This window comes from Oncorhynchus tshawytscha, linkage group LG12 (assembly GCF_018296145.1).
Source record: "Oncorhynchus tshawytscha isolate Ot180627B linkage group LG12, Otsh_v2.0, whole genome shotgun sequence".
In the NCBI taxonomy this organism is placed as follows: Eukaryota; Metazoa; Chordata; class Actinopteri; order Salmoniformes; family Salmonidae; genus Oncorhynchus; species Oncorhynchus tshawytscha.
The window spans coordinates 54,873,013-54,888,086 of NC_056440.1; the positions used below are offsets into that span (position 1 = coordinate 54,873,013).

The 15,074-nt window shown below is 42.6% G+C and overlaps 1 protein-coding gene across 6 annotated transcripts; it reads right to left on the reverse strand.

Annotated features, from left to right (window-relative positions):
• Positions 1 to 2,797: 2,797 nt before the first annotated feature.
• htatip2 (HIV-1 Tat interactive protein 2) lies at positions 2,798 to 14,440 on the reverse strand. 6 transcript variants are annotated; one of them, XM_024439753.2, is made up of 6 exons: positions 14,230 to 14,440; positions 13,330 to 13,519; positions 7,313 to 7,420; positions 4,569 to 4,706; positions 4,371 to 4,432; positions 2,798 to 4,105 (listed from the first exon to the last, which is right to left on the reverse strand). In XM_024439753.2, exons 2-6 carry the CDS (start codon positions 13,516 to 13,518, stop codon positions 3,889 to 3,891), a joined length of 714 nt encoding a protein of 237 aa, XP_024295521.1. In that variant the 5' UTR covers position 13,519; positions 14,230 to 14,440; the 3' UTR covers positions 2,798 to 3,888. The 6 variants fall into 6 exon arrangements, with proteins under 6 accessions (XP_024295521.1, XP_024295518.1, XP_024295517.1 ...); XM_024439750.2 differs by having other exon boundaries at positions 14,164 to 14,440; XM_024439749.2 differs by having other exon boundaries at positions 14,197 to 14,438.
• Positions 14,441 to 15,074: the final 634 nt, after the last annotated feature.

Here is a 15,074-nt window from a genome sequence, read left to right on the forward strand (position 1 = left end):
AGAGACTACCGCATCTGACCTTTTATGTCTCCCTTCTCAGGCCGGTGGTTCCTGTCATGTCTCCCCTCCAGCGTCTCAGGTTTACTAACGACCGGTCCTGGCAACATCCTTACACACACCTGCTCCTCATGGCTCACCTGGACTCCATTTCTCTTCTCATTATATCTGCCTATATCCCTTATATCTGGCACTCCCTTAAGTCTATTCCCCAGGCAGTAATAATGTTCCATGACGTACGCTACACTTGCCTTGCTTTGTTCTGTTACGTTTATTTAACTCACTACCTGTACTGGCTTCCCGTCTCCCAGCATCGTCGTTACAATAAGGCAGATTTTGAGCTTTCTCCTAAAATTTAGGATGTTGATTATTTGACAATGATGTGATAGTCATTTCTTCCTTTGCAACTCAATTTGTATATCCATTCGTGATGGCTGTAGGTTACTTTTGTAAATGGGCTTTCTTTGACATATCCATAGTGCTAAACAAAGTGTAATGGCTCCTGTTAACACAAAGAATAGTTTGTTTCCCTGTGTAGTGCATCTGGTTAAGGCCAAATGTAGTCATGTCACAACATGGCCTTTGAACTTTCACTATTGGTATGCTAATATTGGTTGCTGTAAACTGAGATGCTAATTACATTGAATTTTCAAATTGCTAGCCATAAACACCTAAAATGTTATTTATATTTTCAGTTTAAAATTCCAGAGTTTTACAATTACAAAATTGCTATTTCCAAGGCAAATTTATTTTCTCAGGGGAGGAGTAGGTTTTATTTTTTTTAAATACTGTATCTTTTATATTCATTACTGATAAAACCACAGAAGTTGCTATTGAACAATCGGAAAAACATGTTTATTATTTTACAAAAGAATGGAGCACTCCTTTCTAGCTTGCAGGAAAGGTGCTAACTACGGACATTTGCATGTCTAAAGAAGACAATGCTACCCACCAAAAGGACACTGCTGAAGTGATGCTGCTAGGACCATGAACTGCTACAGTGCTGGCTGTCCAGTTTTGAACAGTTCTGATGCAGAATCAATGTGTTCAAGACGATTTTGTAGGGCAGCCACCGAAGTGCGTTATCAACTGAATACAATAATTTACTCTGGTGTTAGTGAGAATGCTATTCATTGACTACAGCTCAGCATTCAACACCATAGTGATGATCTTTGAGGGCACTAAGCTAAGGACGCTGGGACTAAACACCTCCCTCCGCAACTGGATCCTGGACTTCCTGACGGGCCACCCCCAGGTGGTAAGGGTAGGTAACAACACATCTGCCACACGGATCCTCAACATGGGGGCCCCTCAGGGGTGTGCTTAGTCCCCTCATGTACTCTCTGTTCACTAATGACTGCACGGCCAGGCACGACTCCAACACCATCATTAAGACTACTGATGACACAACATTGCCTGATCTCCGACAATGACGAGATAGCCTATGGGGAGATCAGAAATTTGGCCTGGAACCACACAGCCAACCACCTCTCCCTCAAAGTGATCAAGACAAAGGAAATGATTGTGGACTACAGGAAAAGGAGGACCAATCATGCCCTCATTCTCATTGACAGGGCTGCAGGTTCAAGTTCCTTGGTATCCACATCAACAAACTAACAAGGTCCAAACACACCAAGAGTCGTGAAGAGGGCACGACTATTCCCCTTCAGGAGACTGAAAAGATTTGGCATGGGTCCTCAGATCCACAAAAGGTTCTACAGCTGCACCATCAAGAGCATCCTGACTGGTTGCATCACTTCCTCGTATGGCAACTGCTCGGCCTCAGACCGCAAGACACTACAGAGGGTAGTGCGTACAGCCCAGTACATCGCTGGGGCCAAGCTTCCTGCCATCCAGGACCTCTGTCAGAGGAAGGCCCCCCAAAAATTGTCAAAGACTCCAGCCACACTGTTTTCTCTGCTACCACATGGTAAGCGGTACCATAGCACCAAGTCTAGGTCCAAGAGGCTTCTAAGCAACTTCTACCCTCAAGCAATAAGACTCCTGAACATGTAATCAAATGGCTACCCAGACTATTTGCATTCCCCCTCCTTTTTACACTGCTGCTACACTCTTATCTATGCATTGTCACTTTAATAACTCTACATGTACATATTACCTTGACTAACTGGTGCCACCACAGACTCTGTACTGGTACCCCCTGTATTTAGCCTCGCTATTGTTATTTTACTGCTGCTCTTTAATTGTTTTATTTCATTGTAATTTATTTTAAACTGCATTGTTGGTTAAGGGCTTGTAAGTAAGCATTTCACTGTAAGGTGAAATACCAAATACCTGTTGTATTTGGCGCATGTGATGCATAAAATTTGATTTAAACAGTCTCTTTGATCTTGCCAACCCCCAGTGTCTCACCTCTGAGAAGCAGTTCTGTTGTGATTACATCACATAGGGCTGAATTACAGTAATACTATTGGTCAACAACTCAGATTCTGAATTCTAACAGCTCAGATGCTTATAAAAGGGTCATAGATTCATTGTCTCTTACGTTTCTGACCTGCGCTGGTGAGATACCTGCCATTTCTTTCTCTCTGACCATGCTTAAGAGTAATGCCTTGTACTGCTTTGTAACTTAAGCGTATGCCTTCTATGTTATCATTCAGTTTACAAAGTAATTAAATACACTTGTATTTAGAATTCCATTCTCAGACATTTGTTCATTGCCTATTACTGTAACTCAGCTATAGTGTCCTTGCATATTGCTATTTATCTTATGGAGTAAGTTAATGGGCTAATTACAGTCTTAAGTCGAATGTGAGCTATATACTGTATATACAAAGTATTACTGCCCACTACATCATTGTTTAATGTAACACAGAAGCATAGACCACTTAAATACATAGCATTTACATAACGCCTGTATAAAAATCCAAGTCAATATGAGTATGAACAACATAACCCCTTATTCAATTACATGCTTAGCATTGCTCAGAAAACAAAAGTGATCAAAGACATGTCAGACATATTGCCTTAAAATCCCCCTCCAATGGTTGTCTTGTGGAAAATAAACTCTTGCTTCAAGTAAGTGCGTCATTTTTCCAAAGTGGTTAAGAACGTGGTCTTACATAAAATAGCATGAACGCTGTAGGCTGGATGGAAGAGCTTCTACTAACTAAACCGTTTTGAGGAGTTACCGTTTTGGACCCAGAAGAACCAGTCCAATACATTTCCCTCTCCACCTAGTATATTAAACCGATTCTAGCCTCTGTGCCAGTCTGTTTCCTCTTCAGCGAACTCCTTTGTTGACCACAAAAATAGTCTGCACTCGGGATACAACGACAACAAGGCATATTTCAGTATTCATAATTACATCACCATTTCCCAATCATATCTTATTTGCATTACCCATGAAGAGCTTTAAAAATTGCACTTTTCATAAGGAAACATTCCCCTTTGGACCCATTCCCAGAGAAACAGAGCTCGAGCTAGCTACCGTGTTGACTATCATGGTTGAAAGGAACCTCAAGTTGAAGCCAACGGAGCTTTGAACGCTTAACCATGCGCTCTGAGAGCATCTGCATTGCTCTAGAAATTCAACTTTATACTTGTCGTCAACCCTCCTCCATGCTTTCAAAAGGAAGTTGTTAGCAGAAAATATATTGTCATGAAGTAGAAGCACCATCACATGAAATGGCAGTAGCACAACACACTTCACCGTCAGTCTCTGGCTGTGCTCCCAATACTCACATTTCCTCAAGACCTTTCCTTCATTAGCACTGATGGGTGAAAGGCCTGGATAGGGGTTCCCTTGACATTGCTCGCACATGTCATGCCCAGGCAGACCAGTGGCGGTATAACCACATCAGTGGTTTATGGAGGAAAGGGGATGAGGAAATGAAGCTATTGAGACACACCTTCCCTCTTCCCTGTCCCTCATTTCTCTGGGGCCTTCCCCAAGTCATAGATGGCTTTATTCTCCAGGATCTCCACTTTCTCCCCTGCAGGGATCAGTGTGTTGGCCACCATGGCCCTGGTCACTGATTGGATGGGGATGGACATCGCTGTGGGAAACATGGAGGAAAAAGGGCCCAGGACCTTCCTGGCAAACCATTCAGCAGGCCGGCTCTCCTGCCTGTCGACCATCAGCACCCTGGGAGGAAAAACAAGAGAAAAATAATTCAGTTGAGTTGTTACAAGTGAAATAACTTACAGCATCAAAATATCTCAGAGTGAACACACTGTGTTTACATCATGTGATCACTGGAGAAATGTGTATATTGTTAATCATGACATTGGTGCGAGACATTCACCTATGGTCACCATTTCTTTTGCCATGACTGATAAGGTAATGAACAAGTGAGTCATTTCTGCAAAGGAACATTTTTTTACACGTGACTAATGCAAATGAGACTTACGCAGGGCGATAGATGGAGTACCTCTCGAAGCCCAACAGCTCAATGTCTGCCTCCACTTGTCCCTGGAGAAGCAAACATCTGCATTAACCAAACAATATGCAGCACTTCATCAAGTAGCTTTACGAGAGAGGCTGAAAGAGGCCTTATGAAAGGCTATAAATTAGGTGTCTTTACTCAGGTGAACATTTTGTGTATTACCTTCACTTTGAGATAGAGAAAACCACTGGTTTTGTCAGCCCCTTTAGAAGACTCTAGGTTGAAGTGTGAGCAGCCCCCTGCCTTGGCGAGCTCCGCTGACTTCAGGACGTAGTCATGGTCAACACGGATGAATCCATCCTACAATGACAGAAAGATAAGTGAAACTATGTGTACATTAATCTGCATTTGACCACATGATCCAAGCAGGTTGTGTATGGTGGGTCGTTCAATGTCCTTTCAGCAAGCCATGACACCCACCATCTCCGATTGTTCTGGAATCGTTTCTGTAGTTAGAAACATAAGATAAGTATTTCTGCATCATTATTTTGTTGAAATATATTTTGATCGCTGAGAAATTAAGATGATTGACTGCACCCAATTGGCCCTTTTTAATTTATAGGATTCATATAATATTCAATAAATATAGCATCTAACATCCGATTTGGAACAAACTTGTTTCTAACAATGAGTAAGACATGAGGAATCTAAAATAATAGTCAAAAGACATCAACGGAACCCTAACACCCCACGCCAATCCCAACCCAACAACAACTATATAGTATCAGTTCTCTACGTCAGAGAAGTAGTATTGAGCTGTTTCTTCATTCTATGTCATGTATTCTCAGTGAATTTGGTAGTGATTTTTTTTTCTGTTCAGATAATTTAGTCTTTGAAATTGTTGGGTTTATGTCCCATCCTACATCCAGATATTACCAGGTTCTGACCACTGGATGGTGCCATTTCTGCTATTAGGGGATAAAATAAATAAATAATACAACCCCCCTCAATATTAAAGGGATAGTTTACCCAAATTACTTAACTTTGTCGCATAATAGCAAGAACAGCACCATCTTGTGGTCAGAACCTGATAATATCAGGATGTAGGACAGGGACTAAACATAACTTTAATTAATTTATCTGAACTGGGGGAAACACCAAATTCACTGGGAATACATGACATAGTATGAAGAAACTAACATACTACTTGTCAGACACAGAAAACTGATACTACACTGCTCAAAAAAATAAAGGGAACACTTAAACAACACAATGTAACTCCAAGTCAATCACACTTCTGTGAAATCAAATTGTCCACTTAGGAAGCAACACTGATTGACAATACATTTCACATGCTGTTGTGCAAATGGAATAGACAACAGGTGGAAATTATAGGCAATTAGCAAGACACCCCCAATAAAGGAGTGGTTCTGCAGGGGGTGACCACAGACCACTTCTAAGTTCCTATGCTTCCTAGCTGATGTTTTGGTCATTTTTGAATGCTGGCGGTGCTTTCACTTTGCTGTGTCTGTCAGCGTAGTGTCCAGAGCATGGAGGCGCTACCAGGAGACAGGCCAGTACATCAGGAGACTTGGAGGAGGCCGTAGGAGGGAAACAACCCGGCAGCAGGACCGCTACCTCCGCCTTTGTGCAAGGAGGAGCACTGCCAGAGCCCTGCAAAATTACCTCCAGCAGGCCACAAATGTGCATGTGTCTGCTCAAACGGTCAGAAACAGACTCCATGGGGGTGGTATGAGGGCCCGACGTCCACAGGTGGGGGTTGTGCTTGCAGCCCAACCCCGTGCAGGACGTTTGGCATTTGCCAGAGAACACCAAGATTGGAAAATTCGCCACTGGTGCCCTGTGCTCTTCACAGATGAAAGCAGGTTCACACTGAGCACGTGACAAACGTGACAGAGTCTGGAGATGCCGTGGAGAACGTTCTGCTGCCGGCAACATCCTCCAGCATGACCGGTTTGGCGGTGGGTCAGTCATGGTGTGGGGTGGCATTTCTTTGGGGGGCCGCACAGCTCTCCATGTGCTCGCCAGAGGTAGCCTGACTGCCATTAGGTACCGAGATGAGATCCTCAGACCCCTTGTGAGACCATATGCTGGTGCGGTTGGCCCTGGGTTCCTCCTAATGCAAGACCTCATGTGGCTGGAGTGTCAGCAGTTCCTGCAAGAGGAAGGCATTGATGCTATGGATTGACCCGCCCGTTCCCCAGACCTGAATCCAATTGAGCACATCTGGGACATCATGTCTCGCTCCATGCACCACAGACTGTCCAGGAGTTGGCGGATGCTTTAGTCCAGGTCTGGGAGGAGATCCCTCAGGAGACCATCCGCCACCTCATCAGGAGCATGCCCAGGCGTTGTAGGGAGGTCATACAGGCACGTGGAGGCCAGACACACACACTACTGAGCCTCATTTTGACTTGTTTTAAGGACATTACATCAAAGTTGGATCAGCCTGTAGTGTGGTTTTCCACTTTAAATTTTGTGTGACTCCAAATCCAGACCTCCATGGGTTGATAAATTTGATTTCCATTGATCATTTTTGTGTGATTTTGTTGTCAGCACATTCAACTATGTAAAGAAAAAAAGTATTCAATAAGAATATTTCATTCATTCAGATCTAGGATGTGTTATTTTAGTGTTCCCTTTATTTTTTTGAGCAGTGTATATACTTGGCGTGGGGTGTCTGTAGGTGGCTTTTGATCATTGGATAAATCATTGTTAAAATATATGAATCCTAGAAATTAAAAATGGCTCATTTGGATGCAATCAATTAGCTGAGACCAAATTATTTTTTAAATAAAATAATGTTGCCCGAATGCTAATCTTATGTTTCAAAAAACAAAAATTATTTCAGAAAAATCTGAGATGGTGGGTGTCGAAATCCTCTCTCTTTTGACCCTGGTGGTACATGTTTACAGGGGTCTCTCTATCATTGGCCATGAACTCACAGCCCCTGCTTTGGCTTTGGTCGTTCCCAGGCAGCAGTAGCCAACATCATGCCCTTGGAATGCTGCAGCATAGTCATTCAGTTTCTCAAAGTCCACCACCTCCTGCACCTGAAAGAGGACAGAGAACAGGCCAATCTTTATAATGGAATAATAGATGTAGGCTTCTTGTGTGCTTTGTTGTAGTCTGCACACACATTTAAATGGTATTGAATGTTTAACTTTATTCAAAGCTCATGGTAGGGTGTTAGGTGACGCGACAAACAATGGACGCTATACGAGAATTCTACAAAAATAATGAATCATTTGAAAACAAATGTGACAGTTGTTACCCATGTCGAAAAATCCGAAAAGCAAGTGCCGTGCAAAGAATGTTGAAATCTGTGGGACAGCCCTTTTTGTCAAATCTGCGAAATCGGTGTGTTCATATTTGCTCTTTGCGATGGGTATTCCTCAACCTACCAGAGAAAGATCGATGTGACACTGTATTGCCTAGAAGTATGGGTAAGTCCTGAGGGTGTGTCACGTTCATGCGATGTCTTTTGACTGAAATATAAGGGAAAAAGTTTCCTTTGCGTCTTTCGACAGATGTTTTCAGAGACACTAAAAAAATATAGCAGGCTGCAGCACAAAGTAGAGCTTCGTAGCCACGTTTTGATGTATGGGTTGTCAGGGACTAGCACCTTGTCTCTTCTGTGCCTAGGCTAATTATTTACTGCAGTTTATCCTCCCATCACCAGAGTAACTCATAACATTACAATGTAACCCAACTCAGGTTCAGGCCTACCTTAGACTAGTAGCCTTCTGTGTTACAGTTCAGACTTAGTGAGAAGTGTGCTATCTATGTTAGGCTGTGTGTGTTGGTGGGGGTGCTGTGTGATTGTACGAGGATGCTGAGAAGTCTGCATCTATGTTAGGCTGTGTGTGTTGGTGGGGGTGCTATGTGATTGTACGAGGATGCTGAGAAGTGTGTGCCTGCATTAGGCTGTGTGTGTGTCAAGTATTTAATTTGCATAAAGTAGTATTCTAATTTCATACATTGTTACACTCTTAGATTTGCGTAAAGCATGAATATTTGTTCATGATAACTTAAATTGGGCTTAAATTACTGTCAAAATGTGTAGCATTTTATTTGAAGAATATTTACTTTTTTTTATAATCTCTGTTCTACATCAGCCTTAGCCCTTGACCATGACTCGGTACCATTACATTAGATATGAGTCATTGGATGAATGCATCTCTTTTAGGGTGTAGTTTTGTTAAAAGCCGCAACGCTCAGTCTGAACATTAACACGCATCGCTCGTGGTACAGTTTTGGAAGCACAAGGACCTTATATTTCATATCGGTGAGAAATTATACTAAATAAATAAAGGTTCAATTGATACATGCCTTTTATAGGGTTAGGGTTCCCATATGGTCATATTTCCACGTTATAGAGCTTGTTTATGGAAAACAGTGCTAATTAGACATCTGCGTCTCTGAACCGTGTGTAAACGGAAGACCAACGACACAAACGTGTTGTCACTGACAAATACTGTAGGCTGGAACTTAAAACCGGTTAAAACCGTGTAGAGTAAGTGTGTATTTTGCATTTAGGAAATTATGTTGATGTGATATGAAAGTAGAGGGATTTATATTTCTAGAACTGAACCACAATTGAGTATCGACTCACATTTAGATGGAGTATTGGGTTATTTTGGCTTGCAGAGCCAATTCACACTTTAAAAAGAACATGTACGGTCCTTGGACTAAGGAGTAACGTTAGGCTCTTTTAGTCCAATATTGGGCTACATCAGCCTTGAAAACAGAGCCGGGCGGCCCTATATGCTCACTACGCATGTTGCGTAGGGCCCCGCAAATTACGCAAGGGACCCCGCCACCCCCTCGTGTCAAAGCCGGTGTCAATGTTTACAACTTCGATGAGAGGATGAAGCAGAACTATCCTTCTGGTTACAAAAGGAGAAGAAGAAAAACACCATGAGTGAATTGCGGGAACAGCAATCAGAAACTCGTGTTGTCTCCTCTCCAAGTTTGATGTCAGCAAATAACTGTAACGTTAAGTTGATGTGTTGTAGCTTGCAGTGCATCTCTCTCTAGTCTGTCTTGCTAACCTAGCTGGGCAGTGCATCTCTTGGTCGGTCTGTGTCTTCCTTGCTAGCCAGCTACTTCCAAGGCTGTGTTCTGTGACTTTGTGCCTGACAAAAGTGAGAGTGAAATACAACTACTTATTACGTTTGATAAGACGCTGTCAACGGTGTTTATAAACTGCAGTTCGGAAAAGATAACCGCGTTGCGCGTGAAAATGCGTTCATATGTGCGTGCACGAAATTAAACTCGCGCTTTCCAGCAGCAACCTCTGTGGGGACCAGTCCACACCCATATATTGTCTGATGGCACTCCTCATAGGCACACAATTTTAAAACAAGACAAATGATTATCTAGGCTCCCATTCAAGGTTTAGTTACAACTCTGGACTAATGCAAGATGGAAAGCAATGGATTGACATTGATTTATATATTGAATTTAAAAATGTTGATTAGCTGGGCATACTGGGCAATATGGATGCACATCTCTCAGTAAATAATAACCATCAAGCATTCAGCCAAGCCATAGTATAAATAGTATTTTATATTTGAAAATGTATAAAAGGAAATCTGTGGGAACCAGTTTGAATGGGCCTGATGCAGCAGATAAAATAAATAGTATTGTTATCTATAAATTGCAGGTGCTATGCTTAAGTTTGTCAGTAGAGCAGAGGCTGGATCATCAGCCAGTTCAAGCACAGACTCAGTTGATCCACAGCCAGCACTAACACAGACCCAGTACAGCCGGCTTCAGCAAGTACTAACACAGACCCAGTACAGCCATCTTCAGCAAGTACTAACACAGACCCAGTACAGCCATCTTCAGCTAGTACTAACACAGACCCAGTACAGCCATCTTCCTAACACAGACCCAGTACAGCCATCTTCAGCAAGTACTAACACAGACCCAGTACAGCCATCTTCCTAACACAGACCCAGTACAGCCATCTTCAGCAAGTACTAACACAGACCCAGGTGAAGTAAAGGCAGCCTTAACCAGTACTAGCACAACCAGAGATGTACAACCAGCATCAATACACAAGCAGCTCAGACCCTAATAGAACAGTTTCTGCTCCACCAAATGACCCAGCAGACCGGCCCCCAGTCTTAAGAGACTTTATGAGGACTGAGTGCGCAGAGGTCCATTCAAACCAGGACTGGATTGATCTTACCCTAAAGACAAATCTAGAAGAGGTTTCCATTCAGGATTATTACAGAGACAGCTGTCAAATGGGGAAAAGATTACCAGGAGCTGGCTTTCATAATCTAAAACAACACTGTGTATCGTTTTTGCTGTAAGCTCTTTTCTACAAAAAAAAAAAAGACTACAAAATAATAAAGGAAGGCGTGAATCACTGGTCAAATATCAACACCATGAGGGTAGTCCTGAACACACAGACAATATGATTAAGTGGAGACAACTTGATCTGCTCCTAAGTCGGACTCTTGACCAGATACAAATGACAATGTTGGAGGCAGAAAGAAAGAGATGGCGGGATGTCTTTACACGTTTAGTAAGTATCACCCAGTCTCTGGCTGAAATAAACCTAGCATTCAGGGGTTCATCAGACAAATTCCTACAAACAGATAATGGAAACTTCCTAAAAGAGGTTGAATTACTGCCAATATTTTACCCGGTTATGGAAAATCTCAGCAAAATTAAATGTGGAGAGACATGCTTATTACCTTGGGAAGCACACACAGAATGAACTGATACAGACTGAGTGACAAGATTCTGGAAGCAATAGTGACTCAAGTAAGAGACTCAAAGTACTTCTCCATTATCTTGGACTGTACAGCTGACATTAGTCACCGGGATCAAATGTCCATTATTCTGAGACGCGTGGCTTTAAAGGGAAAGCCAGAGATCAAGGAGCACTTCCTTGGCTTTGTGAATGTTGAGGTTACAACAGGCTTGAAATCTGTCCACTGTCATCTTAGATAAGCTGAACGAGCTGAAGATTCCATTTGAAAATTGCAGAGGGCAAGCTTATGATAATGGGGCCAACATGAAGGGCAAGCACCAAGGACTACAAGCCAGACTACAAAAAAAAGAAAAATCCTAGAGCCATGTTGGTCCCATGTGGAGCACATACTCTGAACCTTGTCATTGCAGATGCTGCCAAATGTCCAAAAATATGCCGTTTTTTTTTGTTGGCATGTGCAAAACCTCTACGCCTTTTCAGAGGGCAAACAAAGATGGGAGTGTTTTGAAGAAACACGTGGACATAGCCGTGAAGTCATGGAGTGACAAGATGAGAGTAGGCTCCAAAGCGTTCATGCAACAGGTAACAGGCTTCGAGGTTCAGGAGGCATTACTGGAAGCGAGACAGACAATCAACGATCCTGTGGCCAAAGTGGAGGCACAAGCACTTCCAAAGGAAGTTGCGTCCTACCGCTTCTTGATTTGCTGTGTCATATGGTGGGAGATGCTGACAATGACAAACCAGGTGAACAAGCTCCTTCAATCCGCCTCAATGCAGTTGGATATCGCAGCAAATTTGATCTCAAATGCAAAGTCCTCCCTCACTACATACCGGGAAACTGGATTCTCTGAGGCTCAGACAACAGCAAAAAGCATTTGTGAAGAAATGAATGTGGAGGCTGTTCTGAAAGAGAAGAGACTGAGAAACAGCAAGAGGCATTTCAGCTACGAGGCTCCTGATGAACCAGTGACTTGATGCACTGAAAAACCTTGGCAGTCAACTACTTCAACATTGTGGTCGACTCTGCTGTGACATCCATGGATGAGAGATTTGAAACACTCAACCAGGTGAAAACCAAATATGGAGCGCTGCTGAACTTCAGCACTGCCTCTCAGATGTCCAGTGACTCTTTAAAGGCTCACTGCATGGAAGTTGACCCTTCAGAGATGACTGTGACATCAGTGGAATGGATCTGGCACATGAGATTCAGAATTTCACTGATCTGCCATCAGATAAGATGACTGCCTTTTGAGCTGCTTTCCTTTCTCGGAGGAAAAACCTGGAGGAACTCTATCCTAACCTTTTGGATAGACCTAAGAATTGCAGTCACCCTACCAGTAACATCGGCAGAGAGGAGCTTTTCGAAATGAACCCTCATCAAAAGCTACCGGAGGTCTTCCATGTCACAGGAACGTTTGAGTGGTCTGGCCATCATGAGCATAAATCATGACGTGGGGGAACACATGTCCTATGATGATTTTGCCTCAAGAAAGTGCAGAAGAGATATTTTGATGGTACGATTTTAATTCAAACATTCAAATGTTTTACACACTTAGTAACATTTAAGATTGTAAAGCAGAAGTGCATTTGTGTCAATGGCTGCTTAACTAACAATGTGACATACTCTCTCAATTTCTTCCAGACAGTCCAGATAGACTGGTGCCCATCCTGATGCTGAAAATGCCCAGGCTGTTGAGGAAACCAAAGTTAATCACACAGCTGTATAGGTTTTATTTGACTTTGAGCCATAGACTATAGGCTTATGTTTACATTGTTTAGGCAAAGCTAATATTGTGAGGACTGGACTAATTACCAGGCAGCAGAGGCAAAGCTCATTGTTATATTTGATTATTTTATACAATTTCTTATTCATGTTAATATTCACTTGTCTTAAGATTCTATATAAAATATTCTATTCAATAAATATTGTTTGTTTGTTTATACCTCATTCTGTTCTGTATAGGTATACTTATTCTTAGACCGTCAGATGGAGCAAACTGTTTTAAAGGAGGGAGGATTGTAGTGGGAGCACTGGGGTGTCAGGTGTGACTGTGGCAATGGCAAATGGTTTACATGGCTCACGGGTCAGGTAGGAGGGCCCCTTAGCAGAATTTTGCTTAGGGCCCCAGGGTGGTCAGGACCAGCTTTGCTAAATTAATCTTAGAACCATACAGACCCTGCTTGAAAAGACAACAATACACTGACAATAAAGACAAGTCGCACACCTACCAGGTTCTCATACGCTTCGCCTTCAAATGTGAGCTGCCGCCTTCCGATGACAGTGATCCTCGAGAAGAGCTTCCTCTCCACAATCTCTTTGAGTAACTCTTTGCCTGTCTCTCCAGAGACACCAAGGATAAAACAACTTTTATTCTTCTGTCTGAAGTCCTCTGCCAGTGGTTTCAGGTCGTGTGCCATCCTGAAGGACAAAACAAGACAATGCTTCACCACTGAGGAGAGACCTAATGGTTTGATCGTTGTTGTACACAAAAGCAGCATGATACCGCATTTTTTTTTATTGCAACACAGGTGTGTGGGGTGGGTATAATTTGTGGAACGTCCCAACGTTCCAAAAACGTCGTAAAGTACAAGGTTGCCAACGAACAACGCATACAAAGTAGCATGACCAAGTCACCTAACGAACTAGCTGCCGAATAGGCGTCAACTCACCACGTAGCTTATTATTCTTAACGTTTGTCCATAGGCTCCCAGAGACATTTTTCAGAATAAACGTGGCGAGTGAAAATGTAATGAAATAGCCCACTCGGTCTCGCTATACAACTTTGCATGCGTTGTTTGTTGGCAACCGTGTCATTTACGAAGTTGTTGGTTCATATTCCTGTTGGAACGTTCCACACATTATACCCACCAGGTGCGTGTCACGCCTTTACAACGGCCTCTTGACTGCTAACTAACTAGCCAGATAAATAAGGCAATGAACCTTTTCTTGCAAGCCTCCCTCGAAACCAATCACTCAGCATTACAACTAGCTGTAAAAACAGACCAGTAGGCTACTAGCTAGTCTCAGTAGCTAGTTACGGTACATGCTAATAATTCCCAAACCTGATTGCAGACTGAGTGACACAGTCAACTCACGTTAGTTCGAGTACGTTAGCTTCTGACGCTCACTTGGTTTATATCGTCCGTTCGCAGTTTTCTAGATGGTGTAAAACGGCTGCAAATGACAGTGAAAAGCCAATCGCTGTACCCCAGCTGCTTTCCAGTGGTTTCGTAACAGATCAGCGAGATAGCGAAACAAATGAATGTGCCCATGGAAACACGCATCCGGTTCCTACCGTCGTTGGTGATAGGAATTCGCAGTAGAATCGACAACCCCTGCCTAACACACTGTCAAACATATTCCGTGAATATGATAATACATTCTGAACAATGTTTTGAATAGTTCTTGTTTTATTGGGACACAAATACATCTGATGCATGTAATTAAATAAGAAGCCTAGCTTTGACGGTTTCATTATCATCATTGTCATCGTCATGATTACTTTCCACTTATCGATAGGCTTGGCAGAGGGCAGTAAAGTTCCAGGCATTGATGCACACGGTCACAGTGGCTACTTGTCAGGAGGTACCAAAGAGCATTTGGTAACACTATATTGCTGTCAGTCTTTGTCATGTTGTGGTCAGTGTCTTTAATTGTCAAAATACATTTACAAGGGATATCAAATTACATCAAACACGGTTTTATCACTGTATAAACCATGTATTCCCAATCACCTGTTCACATTCAGTAATGAAATAAAAACATAGGAAGCTGTAGCTTCTGTATCTATGTACATGCGTTGTCTTATGTCTGTTCATTTGTTACCATCCTTTTATAGTTAATTTCCAGCCAGTGGTTCAGACCAACTGTTCAGACTCCTCCTGGTCACAAGAGAACATGTGTCATTGATGACATCAAGCCACTGTTGGTAAGTTTGATGGCAGACCAACCAAGTAATTTTAATTTCACCCCT

Bases quoted from the DNA above. Each gene is read 5' to 3' on its own strand.
- htatip2 (XM_024439753.2), bottom strand. From the start codon at position 13,518: ATGGCACACGACCTGAAACCACTGGCAGAGGACTTCAGACAGAAGAAT. The intron at 4,707-7,312 runs GTGAGTTCATGG...CTGTCATTGTAG, and splicing joins CCAAAGCCAAAGCAGGGGCT to GATGGATTCATCCGTGTTGA. The intron at 4,106-4,370 runs GTAAGTCTCATT...TTTTCCTCCCAG, and splicing joins TACTCCATCTATCGCCCTGC to GGTGCTGATGGTCGACAGGC.